Raw genomic sequence first — 27,691 nt, forward strand, 5'->3', positions numbered from 1 at the left:
CTTGCCGCAGAAGCTGTGGAAGGTATTTCGCAGCGACGCATGCCCCCGCCCCCCCTTGGCCGCTGGCGCGAGGGCCCGTCGAGGCCGCTTGCGGCTTTAATTATTATTATTATTATTATTATTATAATATCATTTTTCACAAATTGTTCCTGTCATTTCACATTTGTTTACATTAGAAGTGGAAATGATTTGTTCGGACGTTTTGGACAAAGTTTTTTATTTATCGAATTTGCAAAAAATAAAAATAAAAATGCTCTGTTTCTCAAAATCCAGTGAATGTGGAGAGAATAAAACAGTTATTCCACTCAATCTCGTCATACATGGATTATAGACAACTCGGTGCTATGTGCTTCGTCAGCTATCAGCTCATGTATGACTTGATTTTGTGGAATAACTATTAATTATTTTTCTTATAGCAAAGAAGCATAAATTCGAATAACTTAGAGTAAGATCACAAGCTAAATATATTTTATTCTTTACTAAATGACAAACATGAGGATTATTTATGAATTGTACTTCAGAAAACTAGACGGGTTTCTGCTTCCTCTTTTCTGCCATGTGACTCAATTTATATATATATATATATATATATATATATATATAGAGGGCGGCACGGTGGTGTAGTGGTTAGCGCTGTCGCCTCACAGCAAGAAGGTCCGGGTTTGAGCCCCGTGGCCGGCGAGGGCCTTTCTGTGTGGAGTTTGCATGTTCTCCCCGTGTGGGTTTCCTCCAGGTGCTCCGGTTTCCCCCACAGTCCAAAGACATGCAGGTTAGGTTAACTGGCGACTCTAAATTGAGCGTAGGTGTGAATGTGAGTGTGAATGGTTGTCTGTGTCTATGTGTCAGCCCTGTGATGACCTGGCAACTTGTCCAGGGTGTACCCCGCCTTTCGCCCGTAGTCAGCTGGGATAGGCTCCAGCTTGCCTGCGACCCTGTAGAACCGGATAAAGCAGCTACAGATAATGGATGGATGGATAATGTGAGTCCGGTCTCAGCTGAGCAAAGGGTTCATGATGAGCTATACTGCTTCAGGAGATCAGCAAGATACACTGGAGTTAAACCAATCGGAGGTTTAGAGACCTTGAGAAGGACCTGGAGTAAAGACTGGGTCACTACATGCGTGAAAGAAAAGTAAAGTTTGTAATCTTGACTGGTACAGAGAGTGTCGTGGTGGAAGTGGATGCTTGTTCTGGCGTATAAATATAGCTTGTTCTGCAGTGTTTCTGAGTAACTCAGCTAAATTTAAAAATATTTAAAAAGTAATGAGCAGAACCAATAATAGCAGTCGTATTCGTAACACTTTAATGATAATTTCTCTAAAAGTGATTCACAAATGTGGATGAGCGAGCAGGATAAAGTAAAAAAAAAAAAGAAATCCAAAAGTGAGCAGTAAGAGTGTGTGCATATAATGTGTGTAGGAGTCTTCTCTCTGCAGAGCCAAAGCCTAAACTTGGATTTCCCAGCATGAGTACCTCGTATGTCCAAGTGCAAGAGCTATTTTTATTTTTTGGTGACGTACGTATGTGTGTGTGTGTGTGTGTGTGTGTGTGTGTGTGTGTGTGTGTGTGATGACAATCTCACACACCCTGAAGCGGTTGATCAGGTCGTATCTGGTGAGCAGCTCATACACCAGGAACTTCAGCGCGTGCTCGCTGCTCGCCTCATGAAGCGTGAAGACATCAAATGACCATTTATCAACGTCCTGCAAACATGATAGAACTCAGTTATTGCACACACATTTATACATATTGTGGAGTGTAGCTGTGTACAACACTTCACGACGACATCCAGTTTGAATTATTAGTGTATGAAAGTTGCTTCGACGATACCATAATTGAATATTGTATTAAATATTTAGTGTGATTTAAACTAATTATGAACAGAAATCCAATGATCAGACTAATCTGAGTCGGTTACTGTAGATGGGTGTGGCCTGATATTCTGATGACAACACTTGATTGACATCCTTCTGTCTGAGACTCCCAGCTGTTATTCCACTCAAACTGCAGCATGAATGGGAAAAAAAATCAGGATTGTTCAACATAAAATGTACCAAACTACTCGATTATAAACTTACTATAGTTACAGTGGGATGGACAACAACATCAGCCTTCTGATTGGTTCGGGTGAAGTTTATGCACACACTGATTTAATGCACTAATTTACGGAATACATAAATATATATATATATATATATATATATATATATATATATATATATATATATATATATGCTGAGATAAGTAATGAATAATACATGATGAGCCATGCTGTGACATGAAAATAATACACACCCGGGTAGTCTAACATGAAGTGTATTAGCGGAGCTCCATACCAGGCTTGTAGTACTCGTGTCCGACTCGTACCCTAATTTTAAGGACTCACGACTTGACTTGGATTTGAGCACTGATGACTCGTACTCAGACATTAACTGCATTCAGACTCGTAAATTGGAGACGAGGACTCAGATTTTTTTCTTTATTTTTTGTAACATGCCATAATAATTTGGTGTAAGATATTTATATCTACATTAATTTTTATACTAATTTCGTGCAAGAGAAGCACATTCACCTGTTCATACGTCATGTTCAGGAACAAACTAATGTTAACGACGCTAAAATGCCTGGAGAGACGCACTTAGGATTGTCTGCTTTGCTTATACAGACTTCTCACATAGCAGTGGGAAAAAATGCACTGCTATGTGTTCCATATGTAGAAGAACTATCGAGGAGGCGACGGGGACAACCTCGAACTTCAATCGTCATTTGGTAAGACTCCACCCAGAGAAGGAAGTGACATGCGATGTTCATTGCTCTGTTGATAGTGGGCGGGGCTTGCTGAATGATGAACAAGCTTTTTATCTGTCGCCTGTTAACTAAAATGGGGCAGTCCAGCAGTAACTTTAGTCCAACACAGTAGCAGAGACGCTTTCACATAAAGGCAGCAACAGACACCGTCAAATGGTGTGGTTGGAGTCTTGATCCCGGACTTGACTCGGCTCAATAGTGGACTCGACTCGAAATTTTCTTTAATGACTTGGACTTGAACACTGGGGACTCGAGACTGGACTCGGACTCGAGGTTTAATGACTCGACTACAACACTGCTCCATACTTAAGAGAATATGGTAACCTGATTTTTGATGGCTTTTGCAACCGTATGATGTCCGTCCATACAAACGACATCAGTGTACCACCGCTGGGAACCCGATCATAAGTGCAAGGCAACGTATCTCATAAACACTTGACCATCTGACAATGAAAGTTGTATCTTTATTTATGTTAGGGTTTTGCTGGGATTCGAACCTGGTTCGTTGGTGTGATAATCCAGCAAACCCCCACTAGGCCACCAGGGGGATGACTCAAATGCAGAGGCGTGAGGCGGAAGTAGAAAAAGAATCAAAAGGTTTATTTAAACTATATACACTATATACAGGGCAAAACAAAAGACAAAAAAAAACCAAAGAGTATAATCCAAAAGAAAAGCAAAGTGCAAAAATACAAAAGCTAAGAAGATAAAAAAACACAGTACAAAGGAAACTGGAGATAAACATAACAGCACAAAGACTCCGTGACAAGAGGACTGAACTCAGGGGTATAAATAGACAAACTAATTAAGGACACAGGTGAAGATAATTAGGCAATTAACACAAACTCAAAACACAGGAACAGTGGCGGCCTCTAGAGGCCAAAATGAACACGACATGAAAAGGAAATAACAGCGGCCTCTAGAGGCCAAAACAGTCCTAGTCCTAACAGGACCCCCCCCTCTAGGAGCGTCTCCTGACGTTCCCAGGGCGATCCGGATGGGCCGAATGGAAGTCCCGACATAGTTCTTTATCAAGGACATCCCGAGCAGGAACCCAGCAGCGCTCCTCAGGACCATAGCCCTCCCAGTCCACCAGATATTGCAACCCGCCGCGGACCCGGCGGGAGTCAAGCAGGCGATTCACAGTGAACACAGTCTGCCCCTGGAAGATGCGGGGGGGTGGGGGGTTCCTAGGGGCAGGGGCATACGTAGACGTCAGTACGGGCCGTAACAGGGAAACATGGAAAGTGGGGTTGATCCTCAGAGTCCGGGGCAACTGGAGCCGGTAGGAGACAGGGTTCACCCTGCGCACCACCTTGAAGGGGCCAATGTAGCGAGGAGCAAGCTTGCGGTTCTCCACCCGCAGTGGAAGGTCCTTAGTGGACAGCCAAACACGCTGCCCAGGGCGGAAAGCGTGTGCAGGTCTTCTATGGCGGTTGGCCTGAGTCTGGTTGGTTCTGGAGGTCTGTATGAGGGTCTTCCTGACCTTGCTCCAGGTCTTGCGACACCGTCTCACATATTGGTTGACCGAGGGCACCCCCGCGTCCTCCTCCTGGTCCGGGAACAGAGGTGGCTGGAACCCGAATTGGCACTGGAATGGCGACAGCTTGGTGGCCGATGACTGCAGGGTGTTGTGGGCGTACTCCGCCCATGGCAGCCAGGTGCTCCACGATGTCGGGTTATCCATAGCCAGGCCTCGCAGGGTGGTTTCCAGGTCCTGGTTGAGCCTCTCCGTCTGACCATTGGACTGTGGGTGAAACCCAGAGGAGAGGCTGGCAGTGGCTCCGATGACCTTGCAGAACCCGTGCCACACTCGGGAGGAGAACTGGGGCCCTCGGTCTGAGACGATGTCCTGTGGAAGACCAAAGACTCGGAAGACATGATTAAACAAAAGTTTCGCAGTTTCAAGAGCAGAGGGGAGTTTGCACAGTGGTATGAAGCGGCAGGCCTTGGAGAATCTGTCAACTAAGACCAAAATGACCGTGTTACCTTGTGACTCAGGGAGACCCGTGATAAAGTCGACTGCTACGTGGGACCAGGGACGCCGGGGAATGGTCAGAGGATGCAGGAGACCCTGGGGACGCTGTCGTGGGTTCTTGGTTCTGGTGCAAACCTCACAGGACAGGACAAATGACCTTACTTCCTTCTCCATGTTAGGCCACCAGAAGCGTCTTTTCAGGAAGTCCAGGGTCCTCCGAGCTCCCGGGTGGGCGGTGAGAGGGGAAGAGTGACCCCACTGGAGAACCTTGGCCCGGGCTTGATGTGGGACGTACAAGAGGCCTGGTGGCCCCGTCCCAGGACCGGGGTCCTGGCGTTGGGCTCGTCGGACAGCCTCCTCAATACCCCAGCGGACAGGGGCCACAATCCGGGACACAGGGATAATAGGCCCGACTTCATTCTCCCTGTTAGTGGCAGAGAACAGTCTGGACAGTGCGTCAGGTTTGGTGTTCTTGGAGCCGGGGCGGTATGAGAGGGTGAAGTCAAACCGACTGAAAAACAGGGCCCATCTAGCCTGTCGAGGGTTCAGTCTCTTGGCTTGCTGGAGGTACTCCAGGTTCTTGTGGTCAGTCCAAACCAGGAATGGATGTTGTGCTCCCTCCAGCCAGTGCCTCCACTCCTCAAGGGCCAGTTTGACCGCTAGCAGTTCTCGATCCCCCACATCGTACCGGGACTCAGCAGGACTCAGGCGGTGGGAGAAGTAAGCGCAGGGGTGCAGCTTTCCTTCCGAACGTTGAGAGAGCACCGCGCCGACACCACTGTCCGAGGCGTCCACCTCCACGATGAATGGTTGGGAGGTGTCCGGGAGAACCAGAATGGGTGCTGTGCAGAAGCGGTCCTTGAGGTCTTTGAATGCCTTTTCTGCCTGAGGAGACCAGCCATAAGATCCACCTGTCCCTTTGGTGAGGTCTGACATGGGTGCTGCCACAGAACTGAAGTTCCTGATGAACTTGCGGTAGAAGTTAGCGAATCCTAAGAACCGCTGAACCTCCTTAACGGACTTGGGAGTAGGCCAATCCCGGACGGCCAGGGTCTTGGCAGGGTCCATTTGGAGTTGGCCTGTCCGTACAATAAATCCCAGAAAGGAGACCTCGGGAACATGAAATTCGCATTTCTGGGCCTTGGCGAACAGATTGTTCTGTAGCAGCCTCTGGAGAACCTGGCGGACATGGTGGCGGTGCTCCTGCACGGTCTTGGAAAAGATAAGGATGTCGTCGAGGTAGACAAAAACGTATAGGTTAATCATGTCCCTTAAGACGTCGTTGATTAGGGCCTGAAAAACAGCTGGTGCGTTGGTGAGTCCGAAGGGCATCACCTGGTATTCGTAGTGCCCAGACGGGGTGTTAAAGGCAGTCTTCCACTCGTCTCCCTGTCGGATACGGATGAGGTGGTATGCGTTCCGTAGGTCCAACTTGGTGAAGACGGTGGCGCCTTGGAGCAGGTCGAAAGCTGTGGACATCAGCGGAAGGGGATATCGGTTGCGCACAGTGATCTTATTCAGGCCCCTGTAATCAATACATGGTCGGAGCCCCCCATCCTTCTTGCCGACAAAGAAGAAGCCGGCTCCAGCAGGTGAAGTGGAGGGTCGAATAAACCCAGAGACCAGGGCATCTTTGAGGTATTCCTCCATGGCCTTGCGTTCTGGCTGAGAGAGTGAAAACAGTCTGCCACGAGGAGGGGTAGTCCCAGGGAGCAAGTCGATGGCACAGTCGTAGGCCCGGTGCGGAGGAAGAACGGCGGCCCTGCTCTTGCTGAATACCTCCTTGAGATCCCAGTACTCTGTGGGAACTTGAGATAACTCGGTGAGATCAGGGGGCTCGGCAGGAGACACAGGAGAGCTAGAGAGCAGACAAGAGGCATGGCATGCAGGGCCCCATTCCACAACCTGGCTTGTTACCCAGTCTATGCGAGGGTTGTGGCGAGTAAGCCAAGGAAGGCCTAGAATAACTGGGAACTCAGGTGAAGGAATCAGGTGCAGGGATATTTCTTCCTTGTGACCTTGAGACTGGAGGAAAACTGGAGAAGTAACTTGGGTGACTCTTCCATCACCTAACGCTTGGCCATCGAGGGCAGACACAGACAGAGGGACTTCAAGAGGTGCAGTAGGTATATTGATGCTTTGGGCGAAGTGAATATCCATAAAGTTCCCAGCCGCCCCTGAGTCTATCAAAGCTTGACAAGAGTGGACAGACTCACCCCAGGAGATGGAGACCGGGATGTAGATTCCTTGGCCAGGGAGTCCGGGAGAGAGGGTAGGCCCCGTCACAACCCTCCCTCGGCTGGACGGGGCGGTCCTTTTCCCAAGAGTTCGGGACATGATGCTCGGAAGTGACCAGGCTTGCCATAGTAGATGCAGCACTTGTCCCTCCTTCTGCGCTCCCTCTCAGATGCGGAGAGGCGAGTACGACCCACTTGCATGGGTTCTGGACAGTCACTGAAGGAGGTAGACGGTCTCCAGGTAGAGGTAGGGAGGCTGGGGGGGCTCAAGGCTTGGTGGCGTTCTCTCATCCTGTTGTCCAGACGAATAGCATGTGAGATGAGGGTTTCGAGGTCACTTGGGCATCCAATAGAGGCCAGACCGTCCTTGATGGGGTCAGACAGACCATGGTGGAAGGCTGATACCAGGGCAGTCTCGTTCCATCCACTTACTGCTGCGAGTGTTCGGAACGAGATGGCGTAATCTGCGACGCTTCCTCCTTGCCGGATGGACATGAGCTTTCGGGCTGCGTCGGTACTGATGTCTGCCTGATCGAAGACCCGAAGCATCTCTTCAGAAAACAGCTGGAAATCAAAGCACTCAGGTCCCTGTCTTTGCCAGATAGCAGTAGCCCAGGCTCGCGCCTTACCAGCTAATAAGGTGATCACAAAGGCAATCTTGCGGCGATCCGTAGTGTAGGTGGTAGGCTGAAGCTCAAAGGTGAGTTGACACTGGGTAAGGAACTCTCGGCACTCACTGTGCTTGCCGTCATACCTCTGTGGTGCAGGAAGGCTGGGTTCGCGAGGTGAAGAAGGCAGCATTGCAGGAGGCACTGGAGCAGGAGTGGGAGCTGGATCAGGAGCAGGAACTGGATCAGGGGCAGGAGATGCAGGCAGAGATGTCAGCTGTGCCAGGGTTTTCCCAATTTGCTGAAGCAGTTCCTCGTGGCGAGCGAGGGCCTCACGTTGGCTGGTGAGCGTACGTCCATGAGCGTCCATGGTCGCTCCGAAGCGTGTCAAAGCTGCCATAATTCCCTGAAGGTTGGCCGGGTAGACAGTTGAAGCAGCCTCTGCTGAGTCGGTCATGACGGAGCCTTTCTGTTAGGGTTTTGCTGGGATTCGAACCTGGTTCGTTGGTGTGATAATCCAGCAAACCCCCACTAGGCCACCAGGGGGATGACTCAAATGCAGAGGCGTGAGGCGGAAGTAGAAAAAGAATCAAAAGGTTTATTTAAACTATATACACTATATACAGGGCAAAACAAAAGACAAAAAAAAACCAAAGAGTATAATCCAAAAGAAAAGCAAAGTGCAAAAATACAAAAGCTAAGAAGATAAAAAACACAGTACAAAGGAAACTGGAGATAAACATAACAGCACAAAGACTCCGTGACAAGAGGACTGAACTCAGGGGTATAAATAGACAAACTAATTAAGGACACAGGTGAAGATAATTAGGCAATTAACACAAACTCAAAACACAGGAACAGTGGCGGCCTCTAGAGGCCAAAATGAACACGACATGAAAAGGAAATAACAGCGGCCTCTAGAGGCCAAAACAGTCCTAGTCCTAACAATTTACATAAGATAGATGGGGTTTTATCCAGCAATTATTTTTAATTAGATTTTTTTTAAATAATGTGGGATTATTTATTTACTAATACATTTTATGGAAAATATTCATGATAGTTTCATATGAAATTAGTTAAGGGTTGTTTTACAATCAGGGTGCGCAAGCTAAAAATCACATTTAACACTTATTATCTTCAATATCAAAAGGCTTGACTAAATAAACTTGGTTGTTTATTGTAGCCCTGTGATAGCTCTATTTACCATGCAAAAAAAATTTGGTGATAACGTTATTTTTGGTGAATGTATGGCAATATATGTCATATTTAGCAAAATTACTTGTGTCATTTAGAAAAAGTGCTTTTTTGACCACAGGTAGCTCCAAAAGGGATGCACTTAAATCATTCTTTATACCATGGGCGATTGCTCTAAGACAACGAGGGAGGCTCAGCCTCCTCTAAAAATGACGAACATCGTGTAGGATGAATTGCGCTAGGCTTATGTTATAGCCGACCTTATAACATTGCTATTTCAGATCCAGAATCATAGAAATATATGTGCTCAACCCAACTACAGTGCGAAATCATTCCGTTATAACTTTCCCCAGTTCGCCTAATGTGTGCGTGAGTTTTTCCCCCTCGTGACAGCGCGATGCAGCCCAGCCTCAGTGGACTTCAATGGCATTTGGGAGCTCTGCGCTTTTCAATCTCAAAATGCAAGACGATTATTGGACAAATACTGCGAAAACGCACGCCCACGGACTCCCAGCCTCAGTGCACTTCAATGGCATTTGGGAGCTATGTGCTTTTCAATCTCAAAATGCAAGACGGTTATTGGACAAATACTGCGAAAACGCCCGCCCACGGACTCCCAGCCTCAGTGCACTTCAATGGCATTTGGGAGCTATGCGCTTTTCAATCTCAAAATGCAAGACGGTTATTGGACAAATACTGCGAAAACGCCCGCCCACCGGACTCCCAGCCTCAGTGGACTTCAATGGCATTTGGGAGCTATGCGCTTTTCAATCTCAAAATGCAAGACGGTTATTGGACAAATACTGCGAAAACGCCCGCCCACGGACTCCGAGACTCACAGTGGGAGGGACATGGCAAAGCTTTCCGCGAGGAGACTGGTGATTGGTGAAAGCGGACGGATATTTTCTTTGATTGACAGCTTGTTTCAAATACAGACAGGCAGCGGTGAATTTCAGTTCAGTCCCATGCGGATTCGCAAGTGCTGTGGTGTATTGTAAGAGATCAGCTGACATTTCGATTTCATTCATTACATACGGTTTCTACTGGCTTTTTTAGTTTGTATATATTTTCATTGTAAATAAAGTGTAAATATAGTGTTGTCAAGTTTGCTATCTTAGTTCCAGAAATTTTGTTTATTTGAGTGACTGAACTTGAGCTTGAGGGGGCTAGTCAGCTAGCAAGAAAGCTGCGCACGGATGCCAAGCATTGCTGATTTAATTTTGGCGAAGCCATTTGCCAGTCTTCCTTTCGAGGAAAAAATTAAAATTAAAGAGCAGGGTAGACCAACGCCTCAAATTGACTTGGTGAAAAAGGTAGGGAATAATACTCGTTCCTTTCAGCTCTCCTGGTACGAGAAAGTGAATTGGCTAACAGCAAGTGACCCACATCAACAACAGTAAATAGGCTACTTTAGTAATATGTCATGGATGGACCAAAAATATAGAATCTATTTAAAATGTTTATGCTGAGTATATTATATTGGAATATATATTTCTCTGGATATGAATTAAACACAGCTACAATTTGGAAAACATTTTTAAACAAAAACACAGCCGAGAACATTTCACACTACAGACCTGGATTAAAAGTGAAGGGTTATCAGAATTGTCAATAAAACATTTCTCAGTCAAAATAAGTAAAATATAGGGAAAGTGTCATTGAATGAAATGTGTGGCACCCAGCTCTATGTTTGGCTCCCCAAGGTCAGTGCTTGTGCCTATTCCAGAACACTCTGCTGTTACTGCTGAGGTTCCTGACAAAGAGCTGTTTTCAATAATGATCAATTTTTAAACAACATGCCACAATTTTAAAATATAAAATGTTAAAATATACCCCCACAACACCACCATCATGTATATTGGACAGTAGGCTAATGGGCCAAAAGAACCTGTTATTTCACAGTTTGTGACCCTGCCAACAATCAGCCAGATCAGAGGCAGGAGTATGGGCAAAATTGATGTGTTTTTTCTTTTTTCTTATAAAATCTGGAAATATCATAACCGACCAGCCTCCCCTGTTTGAAAGACTACCAGCCGCCACTGCTTTATACCATAAAACAAATAGTTGGTTCCATATCATTGGAAACATAGTTAAGTTTTAATGTTGAATGCCAGTAAGTTTTCAGACTATTTTGATCAAATTAGTATGTAATTGTGTCAAAAAAATGTCCTCTCCGAGACAGCTAATTTTTCAATATAAAATAACATATCTAAAATGATTATTTTCATCCTAAAATGTGGTCAAGATATTGGGACATAAATATTAGAGACAACTAACACAAAGCTTACAGCCTTATATTTAAAAGCACTATGGAAGTAGTGGATTCTGAATTGTCAAAAAAAAAAAAAAGTCCTCTCTGAGAATCACTTCATTTGTTTCTCCCAGCCCTGCTTAAAGCTACACTTCATCTTGTTATAATACAAACTATTACACATGCCTATGTTCATATGTGTATTAATTTCCAAAAGTGCAGATTTGATATATTTTTTTTAAATTTGAATTTTGGACCCCTGTGACACAAACTTTGTACCCTGATTGTAAAACAACCCTTAAAACAGTTTTATCAGTCCACTCGCTTGCTGGACAGTTGTAACCAGACAACTCTTTGACATCAGAAATATGAAGAACGCAGCTTGAACCCTCAGAGCTCAGATGCTGCAAGTCGAGGAGAATGTTTTCCAGTAGGTTTTTATCCAACTGATTTTTTCATAGCAGGCAACATATCTTTGCACTGTATGCTTTTTTACCTCAATGATTTCTTCGTCTGCAAACTCGAGTAAACAAAATTATTGTACAGTTCAATAGCAATCATGAGCATCTTTCCTTAGTTGTAGATAATCCTCCATCATTACACTCACTGGCCACTTTAACAGGAACTAGCTCATGCTTCTAAGGCCCTGTCCATACGGCAACGGATTCAGGTGACTCAGATACAATTGCTTATCGTTTAGGCCTGGCATCCACACGGCACCGGCGTTTTGGGTGCCCAAAACGCAATCTTTTTGAGAACGGGTTCCAGAGTGGAAAGATCTGGCAACGTTGCCGTTGTGAAGTCGTCTGGATGAGTAGAACGGATTTGTTTACGATGACGTCACAACCACATGACTGTGAGTGCTTCACGCCGGGTAGAAGTGTAACGAACTCGATGCCAGTTGTCAACAAATCCTATAACTTAGTTCATGAAATGCGCTTACAAAATATTTTCACTGTGAATATTTATTGTGTAATGGTGCAAAGTGAGAGAGAGAGAGAGACTCTGCCCTTAGGGCAGAGTCAATCCCGCCAGCAAAAATAGGGAAAAAAAGGAGCGATCTCACCTCTTCAGATGTTGGTTTAAGTCCTACAATACATTCCTCAAAAAGGACGTAGAAGAACAAATTAATCCATCAACGTGTAGCATTCAATTTATTCCGGACCATTAAAGACGCCGCCTTCCGCGTAGAATCATACGTCATCCTCGCCGCCATATTGGATAGGTCAAAGGGGAGAATAAAGATTAGCTGCATTTAACTGTACCAACAGGTTTGCCGTCCAAACGAGATCACATGGGATTACCTTTCACAGGTGAGACTGGAAAAATACTTTTCATTGTATTTGGTCATTATAATGTAATTTTACAAACAGATTTTCCTGACTTTGTGGCTAATATGAAGTCTCGCGCATAATAGTTTATGCGCATGTGTCCTTACTTCTTCTATTGTTCTGGTGTCTCCGAAGGGACCGTCTTACAGCGCCCCTAGAGGTGTGGCATGTGTATTGCATCGTTTTCAGCAAGCGTTGCGTTGCCATATGGACCTGATATTTTACTGATCGTTGCCCATTTGGACGCGATATATTTTTAAATAACATCTCGTTGCCGTTGTCGTGTGGATGTAGCCTAAGATTCCTGTTCTTGGCAGCAGGAGTGGAACCCAATGTGTTGTTCTCTCTCTGTTGCATGCTGAGATGCTTTTCTGCTCACCACAATTGTAAAGAGTGATTATATGAGTTACTATATCCTTCCTGGCAAAAAAAGAATGAACCAATCTGTCCATTTTCCTCTGACCCTCTCCTATCAACAAGGCGTTTGTTTCCACCCACAGAACTGTCGCTCACTCACTCGATGTTTTTTGTTTTTCACACCATTCTGTGTAAACTCTAGAGACTGTTGTGTGTGAAACCCCCAGGAGATCAGCAGTTTCTGAAATACTCAAACCAATCCATCTGGCTCAAACCAACACCCATACCACAGTGAAAGGAAGTCACACTTTGAGATCACAATTTTTCCCATTCTGATGTTTGAACATTGTGAACATTAACTGAAGCTCTTGATTTGTATCTGCGTGATTTGATGCATTGTGCTGCTGTGAAGGGATCGGCTGATTAGAGACCTGCATCAAACAGAGCAGCAGGTGTATTTATGGGTGATCCTAATAAAGTGGTCAGTGAGTGTATATAGTAATGCTGTAAAGTGAAAGTGCTGGTTCACTGCTGTCCCCCAGGCACCCAGCAGAGTCACACCATAATAAATGTTGTGGTGTTGTTTCTGGCGCATGGCATGCGGCATCAAAGAAAGGAATAAATATGTATCGTAACTGCAGTGTGTCTCTCATTACTGGTATCACAGTAATGTCACAAGACAAATCAGCGATTTATTGAGGTGAAAAACATGACACGACAATTTGATGGTTCATTCATGGTGCTGTAATATTATTATCCTATTCAGGGTGATTTTGTGCTGTTGTAAATATTTTGCTCATACAGCGGTGCTTGAAAGTTTGTGAACCCTTGAGAATGTCCTATATTTCTGCATAAATATGACCTAAAACAGGGGTGGGCAATTATTTTTTCCATGAGGCCACATGAGAAACAGAAAATTTTGTGGAGGGCCGGACCAAAAGGCTGAATTAAATTCTGCATAATATTAATTGTATTTCTTTATATAAAGCAGTAAATTACATTGTTTTTACAAGCTGCTAAGACTGGTAAGAGTATGGAAAAAACGAGGTCGCCTTACAAAAAATGTCATTTATTCAATCAAATTTCCCAAAACAATGGTTAACAAAATGTGAACGTTTGTACCATTTTTTTCAGTCACATTCACCCTAAAACACAATAAAGACATCACAATATTGTCTTTCTCAGAGGTGTCAAAAGTATTACCATTTATTACTCAAGTAGAAGTATAGATACTATGGTTTAGAAATACTTTTCATGAAGTAAAAGTATCAACTGAAGCTTTTTACTCAAGTAAAAGTAAAAAGTATACTGATTTCTAAACTACTTTAAAGTACAAAAGTAAAAGTAATGAAAGAGGAAAAAATGCTATTAAGGACAAAGGCGCAGCCTAGAAGTCCACATACAGTACATTCTCCTGACCCATTAAAATGTGTTTCATGGAGCACAAGTAATAACGACTTGTCTGTAAGTGTTGTAATGGTGTAAAACTTCATACCTCAGAAGTAACTTATCAATAAATTTTTATTGAAAATGTATATATTAAAAAAAAAATTGTAATGTCCAAAATATTGTATAATGCAATATTTTTGCAGTATGCTGCAAATCATTTTGTGTCCAAAGTTGCATTGCATTCACTGTCTAAACGGCACTAATAATACAGTATTTGAATGCTATGAATGAATGAATGAATACTACACTAACACTACTGTAAAATTGCAGTTTTTTTCTTTTTCATATGGGACGTGCAGTAGAGGCAGCAGGTTCCAGTTAAAATGCAAGAAAAACACTTTCTCATCCCTACTAGTTACTGGCTCACCGAGAGAAGTCAACAGAATGTTTGTGTTCCAGCAATGTGAGGCTGAACACAGGCGAGGAGAGAAAGGGCGGCCGCTGGAATGCCGACACACTACAAGCTAATATAACATTTACTAAGCTAAGACCTGTCACTTTACTCACTAACACCCACCAAGATACCATAACTGCATTTGTAAACTTAACCTGACTCAGAAAAGAGAATGCCGCATATGGTTCGGGGGGGATTCCACTCCTGACAAACGAATGAGAGCCCGCAATTTACTAACGGTGTCGAAGTCAGAGCTCTGATTGCTGTGCGCTTGGAGCGCCCTGAGCAGTGTTGCCAGATACTGCTGACGTTTTCCAGCCCAAAATATGGTCAAAACCCGCCAAAATGCACTTTAAACCCCACAACTGAGCGGGAAACCGCCCAATCTGGCAACACTGGCCCTGAGTGGCAGTTTATTAGGTGGACAAAGTAATATAAGTAATATAAAGTAATATAAAGATTGGCGCAATGAAATGCAAGTAACGAGACTATTATAAACGTAATGAAGTAAAAGTAAATGCTTGAAAATGTAACGAGTAGAGATAAAAAGTAGGTTGAAAAATTATTACTCCAGTAAAGTAGAAAGTACCAAAATTTCTACTTAAGTAAAGTAACGAAGTATTTGTACTTCATTACTTGACACCTCTGGTCTTTCTACTACAAGTATCAAGCAAGATACATCATATTATAATAATGATGCCCACATTTGTAGTTTAATCACCTCATTTGGTGTTTTTCAGTTTTTTTATTTGTTCAGTGAGAGAAATCTAGTCTCTGTTGGTCTTTAACGAGCACATCAGAGTCAGGTTGAATGTCTGAGGTGGAGATGCGAAGCACAGCTGACAGATGATCATCAGTCGATTCGGTGTAGGTATCAGATCTACAGATCGGCTCGGGCTCCGGCGCCTGCTGGTGACGTCACACTATGTGATTGGCTGGACCATTTGAAGGATGATGTACAAGTTTGTTGTTGGTCTGGACAAATTACGGAAGTAGTTATCGCGGGATTAGGTTTCGTGGGATTTCATGTCATGTTCATGTCGCGCGCATTGCGTTTTTGTTGAACACAACTTCAAAATAAAAGCAATGCACATTCAGTCCATGCATGAGGTAAAATTAGAAAATACGTTTATTTTGTAATTTCTAATTAACCTTACGCGGGCCGGTCAGAATGAACCAAAGGGCCGGATGTGGCCCGCGGGCCGTAAAATGCCCAGGTCTGACCTAAAACAACATCAGATTTTCACACAAGTCCTAAAAGTAGATAAAGAGAACCCAGTTAAACAAATGAGACAAAAATATTATACTTGGTCATTTATTTATTGAGGAAAATGATCCAATATTACATATCTGTGAGTGGCAAAAGTATGTGAACCTCTAGGATTAGCAGTTAAGTTGAAGGTGAAATTAGAGTCAGGTGTTTTCAATCAATGGGGATGACAATCAGGTGTGAGTGGGCACCCTGTTTTATTTAAAGAACAGGGATCTATCAAAGTCTGATCTTCACAACACATGTTTGTGGAAGTGTATCATGGCACGAACAAAGGAGATTTCTGAGGACCTCAGAAAAAGCGTTGTTGATGCTCATCAGACTGGAAAAGGTTATAAAACCATCTCTAAAGAGTTTGGACTCCACCAATCCACAGTCAGACAGATTGTGTACAAATGTAGGAAATTCAAGACCATTGTTACCCTCCCCAGGAGTGGTCAACCAACAAAGATCACTCCAAGAGCAAGGTCTGTAATAGTCGGCGAGGTCACAAAGGACCCCAGGGTAACTTCTAAGCAACTGAAGGCCTCTCTCACATTGGCTAATGTTAATGTTCATGAGTCCACCATCAGGAGAACACTGAACAACAATGGTGTGCATGGCAGGGTTGCAAGGAGAAAGCCACTGTTCTCCAAAAAGAACACTGCTGCTTGTCTGCAGTTTGCTAAAGATCACGTGGACAAGCCAGAAGGCTACTGGAAAAATGTGTTGTGGATGGATGAGACCAAAATAGAACTTTTTGGTTTAAATGAGAAGCGTTATATTTGGAGAAAGGAAGACACTGCATTCCAGCATGAGAATCTTATCCCATCTGTGAAACATGGTGGTGGTAGTATCATGGTTTGGGCCTGTTTTGCTGCATCTGGGCCAGGACGGCTTGCCATCATTGATGGAACAATTAATTCTGAATTATACCAGCAAATTCTAAAGGAAAATGTCAGGACATCTGTCCATGAACTGAATCTCAAGAGAAGGTGGGTCATGCAGCAAGACAATGACCCTAAGCACACAAGTCATTCTACCAAAGAATGGTTAAAGAAGAATAAAGTTAATGTTTTGGAATGGCCAAGTCAAAGTCCTGACCTTAATCCAATGGAAATGTTGTGGAAGGACCTGAAGCAAGCAGTTCATGTGAGGAAACCCACCAACATCCCAGAGTTGAAGCTGTTCTGTTTGGAGGAATGGGCTAAAATTCCTCCAAGCCGGTGTGCAGGACTGATCAACAGTTACCGCAAACGTTTAGTTGCAGTTATTGCTGCACAAGGGGGTCACACCAGATACTGAAAGTAAAAGTTCACATACTTTTGCCACTCATAGATATGTAATTCACGGAATCCAGGGACGCATGTCGGCCGAAACGAATCCGAGAAAATCGCAAAAGAAGCTTTTTTTTTTTTTGATTTGTGATTTTCGTTTTTTTTCCATAATGTGCAAGTTGAGATCTTGAAGAATGCAATCAGTATTTCAGATAATAGATTGTTTTGTTGGAAAAGCATACATTTTTTGTTGCAAATTGTCTCATTTTTGTCAGGACTGTAGCCTGCTGGGGGGTGTGGGTAAATTACCATATGGGCCATTTACGTGACGATTTAAGTCTTTTGGGTTTTTTTTTCGCCAATCAGCTGTATGATACGAGCTGAGCTTGTGGCTACTTAAGCTGCATACAGGCATGTAATTTCACTACTGAATGAATATGGAGCAAGCTAAACAGATCGCAGAGGAGCTGAAACACCACGAAGCAAACAGACGCACGGTAGTTACATCAGAGATGACCATTTCTAGCAAAAAAAAAACCAACCAAAAGGAAGTGCTCTAGGACTACATATTCCATCAGAGGCATGGTGCAAGGTGACGTTTCTCTTTCTGATGGGGTAAGTTTAGTAATCTAAGGTTGTGTGGTTATTTTTGCATGTAACGGAGAGTGTTGTGGTTTGGTTACATGAAACTAGTGTTGTGTTAGTTGTGTTATCATCGTGCTATCCTTCTTTCTTACGGTGTGAGTAATTTTTCAACCCCAAAATGTTAAAGTATACTTTAGGACTTATTTTTGTACTTCATAATTGTGTTGGGCATACTTTGCATGGAAGGAAAATTGACGTGGTGATCTTTGTTTACATGAAAGTAGCATCGTGCTAGCTCATAGGGGGTAGGGCTTTCCTTAATGTCATGCAAATGAGCAGCATTATGTGCCCGCCCTACACCCAGAGTAGCTGAGAAGGAAAACTTTGAGGGCAATTTTCTCCCTTTCCTGTTTTAAGAGGTATGCACTTTCAAAAGGCCACACATTCTTCAAATATTGTCAGATCTCCACATGGACGGCATCATTGGAAAGCTTAGAAACTGTACTTTCTGAATCTGTCAATAACTCAAAATGCCCCCGGGCTGACATGTGTCCCTGGATTCCGTGATCTGACACATACTGGATCATTTTCCTCAATAAATAAATGACCAAGTATAATATTTTTGTCTCAATTTTTTAACTGGGTTCTCTTTATCTACTTTCAGGACTCGTGAAAATCTGATGATGTTTTAGGTCATATTTATGCGGAAATATAGAAAATTCTAAAGGGTTCACAAACTTTCAATCACTACTGTAAACTCATCAGAAACTCTGCTTTTAGGCACTGATATTTTTTTTTCGATAAGAATGTGATCTGAGGTGTGTTATTCATCTAATAAAACAGCAATTTGCCAACAGTTACAGTGTTCAATGTATGAGGGAATAAAATGTCATGCTTTTTAACAGATTATACAGTCGTTAGATTTAATGTTGTGGAACATCCACAACATAAGTTAGTTTATGTTATAGCAACGTTCCTTCACCAGCATATCTCTCTCTAAAAAAACAAAACAAAACAAAAAACCCCACACCTTTACAAATCACCATAAATGTTACCAATCCCTTACCCCAACATTTCCATAAATGGTAAGAAAAAGTCTCATCTCATCTCATTATCTCTAGCCGCTTCATCCTTCTACAGGGTCGCAGGCAAGCCGGAGCCTATCCCAGCTGACTACGGGCGAAAGGCGGGGTACACCCTGGACAAGTCGCCAGGTCATCACAGGGCTGACACATAGACACAGACAACCATTCATACTCACATTCACACCTACGGTCAATTTAGAGTCACCAGTTAACCTAACCTGCATGTCTTTGGACTGTGGGGGAAACCGGAGCACCCGGAGGAAACCCACGCGGACACGGGGAGAACATGCAAACTCCACACAGAAAGGCCCTCGCCGGACCCGGGGTTCGAACCCAGGACCTTCTTGCTGTGAGGCGACAGCGCTAACCACTACACCACCGTGCCGCCCGTAAGAAAAAGTCCCGTAACAAAAAATGTTACCACATCAGCAAATATGTTTTCATGCTGTTGAACAAAAACAACAACAAATACATTTATTATTAGTCTTTGATTATGTGGCGTGTCTGCTGTACAACTCCCTGTGTATGAGCTGTTACTATAGAAACAGTAATGCACAAGAACGAGCACATTCACATACACCTATCATTTCAGCTACAGCTAAAACTATTGTCTGTGCTGTTGTACAAAAATAATGCACACCATCTGACCAATCAGATATAATAAATATTATTCTCTCCACATTCACTGGATATGAGTAATCGCGCACTCTGATTGGCTACTCTACTACTAGGATATCAGCTCATACAGTGGGGCAAAAAAGTATTTAGTCAGCCACCAATTGTGCAAGTTCTCCCACTTAAAAAGATGAGAGAGGCCTGTAATTTTCATCATAGGTATACTTCAACTATGAGAGACAGAATGGGGGAAAGAATCCAGGAAATCACATTGTAGGATTTTTAATGAATTAATTGGTAAATTCCTCGGTAAAATAAGTATTTGGTCACCTACAAACAAGCAAGATTTCTGGCTCTCACAGACCTGTAACAACTTCTTTAAGAGGCTCCTCTGTCCTCCACTCGTTACCTGTATTAATGGCACCTGTTTGAACTCGTTATCAGTATAAAAGACACCTGTCCACAACCTCAAACAGTCACACTCCAAACTCCACTATGGCCAAGACCAAAGAGCTGTCAAAGGACACCAGAAACAAAATTGTAGACCTGCACCAGGCTGGGAAGACTGAATCTGCAATAGGTAAGCAGCTTGGTGTGAAGAAATTAACTGTGGGAGCAATTATTAGAAAATGGAAGACATACAAGACCACTGATAATCTCCCTCGATCTGGGGCTCCACGCAAGATCTCACCCCGTGGGGTCAAAATGATCACAAGAACGGTGAGCAAAAATCCCAGAACCGCACGGGGGGACCTAGTGAATGACCTGCAGAGAGCTGGGACCAAAGTAACAAAGGCTACCATCAGTAACACACTACGCTGCCAGGGACTCAAATCCTGCAGTGCCAGACGTATCTCCCTGCTTAAGCCAGTACATGTCCAGGCCCATCTGAAGTTTGCTAGAGAGCATTTGGATGATCCAGAAGAGGACTGGGAGAATATCATATGGTCAGATGAAACCAAAATAGAACTTTTTGGTAAAAACTCAACTTGTCGTGTTTGGAGGAGAAAGAATGCTGAGTTGCATCCAAAGAACACCATACCTACTGTGAAGCATGGGGGTGGAAACATCATGCTTTGGGGCTGTTTTTCTACAAAGGGACCAGGACGACTGATCCGTGTAAAGGAAAGAATGAATGGGGCCATGTATCATGAGATTTTGAGTGAAAACCTCCTTCCATCAGCAAGGGCATTGAAGATGAAATGTGGCTGGGTCTTTCAGCATGACAATCATCCCAAACACACTGCCTGGGCAACGAAGGAGTGGCTTCGTAAGAAGCATTTCAAGGTCCTGGAGTGGCCTAGCCAGTCTCCAGATCTCAACCCCATAGAAAATCTTTGGAGGGAGTTGAAAGTCCGTGTTGCCCAGCGACAGCCCCAAAACATCACTGCTCTAGAGGAGATCTGCATGGAGGAATGGGCCAAAATACCAGCAACAGTGTGTGAAAACCTTGTGAAGACTTACAGAAAACGTTTGACCTCTGTCATTGCCAACAAAGGGTATATAACAAAGTATTGAGATGAACTTTTGTTATTGACCAAATACTTATTTTCCACCATAATTTGCAAATAAATTCTTGAAAAATCAGACAATGTGATTTTCTGGATTTTTTTTCTCATTCTGTCTCTCATAGTTGAGGTATACCTATGATGAAAATTACAGGCCTCTCTCATCTTTTTAAGTGGGAGAACTTGCACAATTGGTGACTGACTAAATACTTTTTTGCCCCACTGTATACTGTGAGTAAAAAAAAAAATGGTGGAGCGTGTTGCTGAACCAAATGAGGATGAAATAAGTCAAATCAAGTTTATTTGTATCGTGCTTTTAACAATAAACATTGTCGCAAAGCAGCTTTACAGAATTTGAACGACTTAAAACATGAGCTTATTTTGTCCCTAATCTAAATAAAAACTCTACTTGAAAACAAAACCCCCAAAATACAAAAAATAAGTGCAACAAAATATGGAGAAAAAAAGTATTTGATGGTAAGAACATATTTTTTTAAATTTTTCAAGAATTATTATTATTATAGCATTTTTCACAAATTGCTCCTGTCATTTCACCGGTTTGTTTACGTTCTAAGAGGAAATTATTTTGTCGAATGTTTTGGACAAAGTTTTTATTCATCGAATTTGCAAAAAACTAAAAAAAAATGTTGTTTCTCAAAATCTAGTGAATGTGGATAGAATAAAACAGTTATTCCACTCATTCTCCTCATACATGGATTATAGACAACTCGGTGCGATGCGACTCGTCAGCTGTGAGCTCATGTACGACTCGATTTCGTGGAATAACTGTTATATGTATGCAATCACTAAATTTGCAGTTATTTTCTAAGATAGCTACAGCATAGCCTCGTGATGAGCGGGTGGATACGGCGTACAGCATTTCACGTCCACAGCTGAGTTTTCCATTTTGGTCATTTCAGATCACAGTGATAGTTGATTGTGTTTAGTGTTATAACAACTGAAGCATGTGAATTCACATGCATCATTCAGTTTGAATGGTTTACGCATGAATAAAAAGAGCACAATATTAGACGAAGGCAAACCTTATATAGTGCATACATCACTTTGCTGTATAAATTGCAGCACTGATGCAGAAAAATCTCAGATGTTGTATCTCTATTTACTGATATGTTTCAGCTTTAGTCAATTGTTGTAAAAAAAAAAGTGGTACATGTTTAAAAATAGTGGACATTATAAAAATATTATGATTAAATGCGTGTTAAGCAATCACAATGGTGTAAATGAGATGAACAGCTGGAATATCATGATAACAGAACATAGGGCACTCAGTAGAGCCCATACCTTCACCAAGCTACATATTATCAACATCTAAATCAAACCAATGGAACCTCGGATCATATTAAAGTTGTCCACCAAATTTTATCCAAATCCATTAATTACTTTTTGAGTTATGTTGGGAACAAACAAAAAAATCCTAGAATTGTATACATATCTGGATTTGCATTAAAATCTGATCAATTGTTCCTTGGCCCATGGCTCACCTTTCCTCAAAATTTCATCAAAATACGTTCACTACTTTTTGAGTTACGTTGGGAACAGGCAAACAAACAAACAAATGGAAGCAAAAACACAACCTCTTCCAACAAAGTTGGTAGAGGTAATGAACTTATCTTGACATTATGGTGCTTTTTTCCCTTTGCCTAAATGCTGAGTTATCGCTTGCATAATACAGTACCAGGTTCTTATATTTGTCCCTTACTTGATTCATTACCATGAGTTGGCCCCATGGTTAGTGTGTCCACCTCTCGACCTGGAGCTCACAAGTTCTACTTACGGTTAGGTCATAACAAAGACCATCATAAAAATGGTACCTATTATCGTCTGGCAAGGCATGCTGCAATACAGATGTGAGTGGGGAAGTCAAACTCTCGTGGTTACCAAAGGACTGGCCCCTAACTGTAACCCCTAGGTGAGAGGCTGAGGGCTATCAAAATGGAGATTGGCACTGCACCTGTACACCTTAAAGAGTTGGTTAGTACTGGGACAGGAGACTGCCTGGGAAGACCAGATTCTGGTGTGAGAGGGACTTTGACTTTTATATGTTTTTACTTTTTTTTATTTGATTCATTGCACTGTTGCAGCTTTTTTCCTCTGCTACCTTTAAAGGAGATTTTTCCTAGTTCCGACTTATCAAACATCTCATTATTCTGGACATATAATAAACTGTGTATTTAAAGGATGAGTGAACTGTGAAGAGAAGCCTCAAATGGCAGACTATTAATTTAGCTCATTTTAACTAAATATGTGTAATTGTTTGGGATTTGGACTGAATTAAATGGCTTGTTATAGTTCCACTATCGTATCAAATTGCCAGTTTCTTAAAACACCTATTCTTTATCTATCAGTAGATAAAAAAGTGACCACCACAGGAGCACCCGTGAGCACATTTTGAATCAGGCGGTGGATTTTAAGCCACTTGTCTGAGTGTTCTGGGTGTTTTAAACACTGCGAGCTTCAAAAGTTATCTACAGTTGGGCTCGTGAGTGGTGTAACAGAAAACGTTCTGGAGATGTCTAGTTTGAATCCCAGTGATGCCACAGCCATCCATAGCTGGGAGACTGAGAGAGCAAAATTGGCCATGGTCTCAGGGATGGACACAGGGAGGGGTGGAATACTCTGGTGGGTGGATAGCGCTTTCCTCCGAGTGTGTCACACTGACCCCTGGCACTGCATGAGCAGCAGTTTGAAAAGAGCTGGTCAATAGTCTTGTGATAGGAGAGAGCTGTCTAGTAGATGGGAACTGGCCATGACTAAATTAGGAAGAAAATCAGAGGGGGGAAAAAAGCAACAGGTACAGTACTGTGCAAAAGTATTGGCACCTTATATACTTTTTTTTTCATACAAACTTTATCGATTTCTACATTATTGAGTCAAAACATTACAAAAAAAACATTTTAGAGTTCCAAACGTTCTTTTTTTTTTTCCAGCACAAAATTAAATGTTACAGATTTTTTTTTGTGTGTGTGTCTGAGCAGCATATTACATATATTCCATAAGAGAGCACTTTTCAGATAAAAAAAACAAACAAACATAATAAAGGCCGCTGGGTTTTGGTGCAAAATGAAGACGTGAGTGTGACAGTCAAAGTGTCCAGAAGAACTATGGCTGGTTCTGTAAGATGCTCAGGAAAACCTACAGATCATTTCCACATAAAACTGACCTCACTGGACCTGAGACTACTGTTTTTTTCCTTTTTTTTTTTTTAAAGCAAAGGGTCGTTTCACATCAAATATTGACTTTGTTTCATTTATTATGGCTCACCGATTACTGTTTATAGTATTTTTTTTAATGTTGAAACTTTTAATTTAATTATTTTTAAGCCATTTATGGTCAACAGCATTTCTTTACATGTGCCTAAGTCTTTTGCACAGCGCTGTAGATTCTAGTACTAATTTAATTTCAGTCAGCTCGGATCTGTAGTGAGATACTGAGATACTGTATGAAGCTTTAAAAGCCTCAGTTTTAGATTGTTTGATTTTAAAAAAGGCCAAATCAATATGTATTTACTGTAGTTATGGCTGTAGTTATGAAGAATGTGTCCATGTTGGCAAACTTTTAATATTTACAGGAAGAAACTGTTTAGAGCTTACTGGTATCTTTTTCAAGTCATGTGTTTGACATATTAATAAGGCCCAACATTGTCATTAAAAAATCATTAACTTTAATTACTCTGCAAAATTGGATAGAGAAAATCTAAGCTTATTTTTTTTTTCCATACTGCGCCTCGGGAAGAATTCTTGAATTTCATTGGACAGTAGATGATTAATTTTCTATAATAGCAGGTCTGACAATAATTTGTAATTCAAATGAGAGGTTTATATTAATGTGTTTCTATGGTAACAACTTACACAGGGACTTGCATGGTAGATGTGCCACATGGCCTAAGGCTAACAATAAACAGAAAAAAAAACCCTGTGCTGTTATTTAACAAAGAATTCTTAAGATGGTGACTTTTTCTGTAGAGACATGCTTATTTAAGATTTATGGAAGGAGTCTTTGGGATCAGCATTTTGTATCACTCAGAGGTACAGTGTCTTGCAAAAGTATTCATCCCCCTTGGTGTTTGTCCGGTTTTGTCGCATTACAAGCTGGAATTAAAATGGATTTTTGGAGCGTTAGCACCATTTGATTTACACAACATGCCGACCACTTTAAAGGTGCACATTGTTGTTTTATTGTGACACAAACAATAATTAAGATGAAAAAACAGAAGTCTGGAGTGTGCATAGGTATTCATCCCCAAAGTCAATACTCTGTGGAGCCACCTTTTGCTGCAATTACAGCTGCAAGTCTCTTGGAGTATGTCTCTATTGGCTTAGCACATCTAGCCACTGGGATTTTTGCCCATTCCTCAAGGCAAAACTGCTCCAACTCAAGTTCGATGGGTTGCGTTGGTGTACAGCAATCTTCAAGTTATGCCACAGATTCTCAATTGGATTGAGGTCTGGGCTTTGATTAGGCCATTCCAAGACATTTAAATGTTTCCCTTTAAACCACTCCAGTGTAGCTTTAGCAGTATGTTTAGGGTCATTGTCCTGCTGGAACATGAACCTTCATCCCAGTCTCAAACCTCTGGCTGACTCAAACAGGCTTTCCTCCAGAATTGCCCTGTATTTAGTGCCATCCATCTTTCCTTCAGTCCTGACCAGCTTTCCTGTCCCTGCAGATGAAAAACATCCCCACAGCATGATGCTGCCACCACCATGCTTCACTGTAGGAATGGTGTTCTCAGGGTGTTGGGTTTGTGCCACACATGGCATTTCCCATGATGGCCAAATAGATCAATTTTAGTCTCATCTGACCAGAGAATCTTCTTCCATGTGTTTGGGGAGTCTGACACATGCTGTTGGGCAAACTCGAAACATGTTTTCTTATTTTTTTTTTTCGTTAACCAATTATTTTTCTTCTGGACACTCTTCATTACATCCCCGCTCTGTGGAGTGTACAGCTTAAAGTGGTCCTATGGACAGATACTCCCATCTCCACTGTGGATCTTTGCAGCTCCTTCAGTGTTATCTTTGGTGTCTTTGTTGCATCTCTGATTAATGCCCTCCTTGCCCGGTCTGTGAGTTTTGGTGGGCGGGGCCTTCTCTTGTTAGGTTTGTAGTGGTGCCATATTCTTTCCATTTTGCTATAATGGATTTAATGGAGCTCTGTGGGATATTCAAAGTTTGGGATATTTTTTTATAACCCAACCCTGATCTATACTTCTCCACAACTTTGTCTCTGACCTGTTTGGAGGATCCTTGGTTCTCATGTTGCTTGCTTAGTAGTGTTGCAGAGTCAGGGTCCTTCCAGAACAGGTTGATTCATACAGACATCATGTGACAGATCATGTGACACTTTAATTGTACACAGGTGGATCTTAATCAGCTAATTATGTGACTTATGAAGTGAATTGTTTGGACCAGCTCTTATTTAGGGGTTTCATACGAAAGGGGGTGAATACCTATGCACATTCCAGATTTCTGTTTTTTTTTTCTCATCTTAATTATTGTTTGTGTCACAATTAAAAAAAAATTACACCTTTAAAGTGGTAGGCATGTTGTGTAAATCAAATAGTGCTAACCCCCCAAAATCCATTTTAATTCCAACTTGCAATGTAACAAAACAGGACAAACACCAAGGGGGATGAATACTTTTGCAAGACACTGTACATTATATATAGATATACCATCAATACGGTTATGGTTAAGTCAAGTTTATTTGTATAGCGCTTTTAACAATAGACATTGTTGCAAAGCAGCTTTACAGAAATTTAAAGGCTTTAAATATGAGCCAATTTTATCTCTAATTAACCCTAGTTAATTGAATTATCACAGTTCCATGTGCAAATGATCCATCTGAAGATTTAAGATGTGCTTTATTTACTTTACCCAAGTTGTTCAACCACCCACAACAGACACAACTGTAACGACAACACAAATGACTCAAATACAATATAATCTGTCAGTTAGTTTAAAAAAGAGATTGCTAATATTATGTAAGGAATAACACACTTGTGATTGTGTGGTCATAGGAAAATAATGAGTGACTGGGTGTGACCTGACACGACTTACTATCACTCGATAAAAGTAAATTGTTTTATCATAGCAATATATCCTGAAGTGTTTTACTCCTCTTACACCACAGCAATTTGCCAATGATTACTATTTTTTATTTATAGAAGAACAACACGGGCGGCACGGTGGTGTAGTGGTTAGCGCTGTCGCCTCACAACAAGAAGGTCCGGGTTCGAGCCCCGTGGCCGGCGAGGGCCTTTCTGTGCGGAGTTTGCATGTTCTCCCCGTGTCCGCGTGGGTTTCCTCCGGGTGCTCCGGTTTCCCCCACAGTCCAAAGACATGCAGGTTAGGTTAACTGGTGACTCTAAATTGAGCGTAGGTGTGAATGTGAGTGTGAATGGTTGTCTGTGTCTATGTGTCGGCCCTGTGATGACCTGGCGACTTGTCCAGGGTGTACCCCGCCTTTCACCCGTAGTCAGCTGGGATAGGCTCCAGCTTGCCTGCGACCCTGTAGAACAGAATAAAGCGGCTAGAGATAATGAGATGAGATGAGATGAGAAAAGAACAACACATGATCATTTTTATCCATTTGTAGTTATGTTTAATGTTGTGTTTTAGTTAGTCCCTGTTATCATTTGTCACGGCTGTGCACACTGGCATTCGGAGCATGCAGCATGCACCTCGGACTGCAACGTGCATGCTGTGCTGTGCTCAAGCTCATTAAGACTAATTACCATGCACCT

General features: G+C 42.4%; 1 protein-coding gene across 4 annotated transcripts in view; it reads right to left on the reverse strand.

The window, feature by feature from the left end:
- Positions 1–27,691, reverse strand: part of pde1a (phosphodiesterase 1A, calmodulin-dependent) — a 352,383-nt gene that overhangs the window by 31,375 nt on the left and 293,317 nt on the right. For all 4 annotated transcript variants that reach the window (XM_060928983.1, XM_060928979.1, XM_060928981.1 and 1 more), the window contains one exon: positions 1,586–1,702. In XM_060928983.1, coding sequence (XP_060784966.1) covers positions 1,586–1,702 — 117 coding nt within the window. The remainder of the gene's footprint in view (positions 1–1,585; positions 1,703–27,691) is intronic.

The sequence above is a fragment of the Neoarius graeffei genome, chromosome 9 (genome assembly GCF_027579695.1).
Source record: "Neoarius graeffei isolate fNeoGra1 chromosome 9, fNeoGra1.pri, whole genome shotgun sequence".
NCBI classification, from domain to species: Eukaryota; Metazoa; Chordata; class Actinopteri; order Siluriformes; family Ariidae; genus Neoarius; species Neoarius graeffei.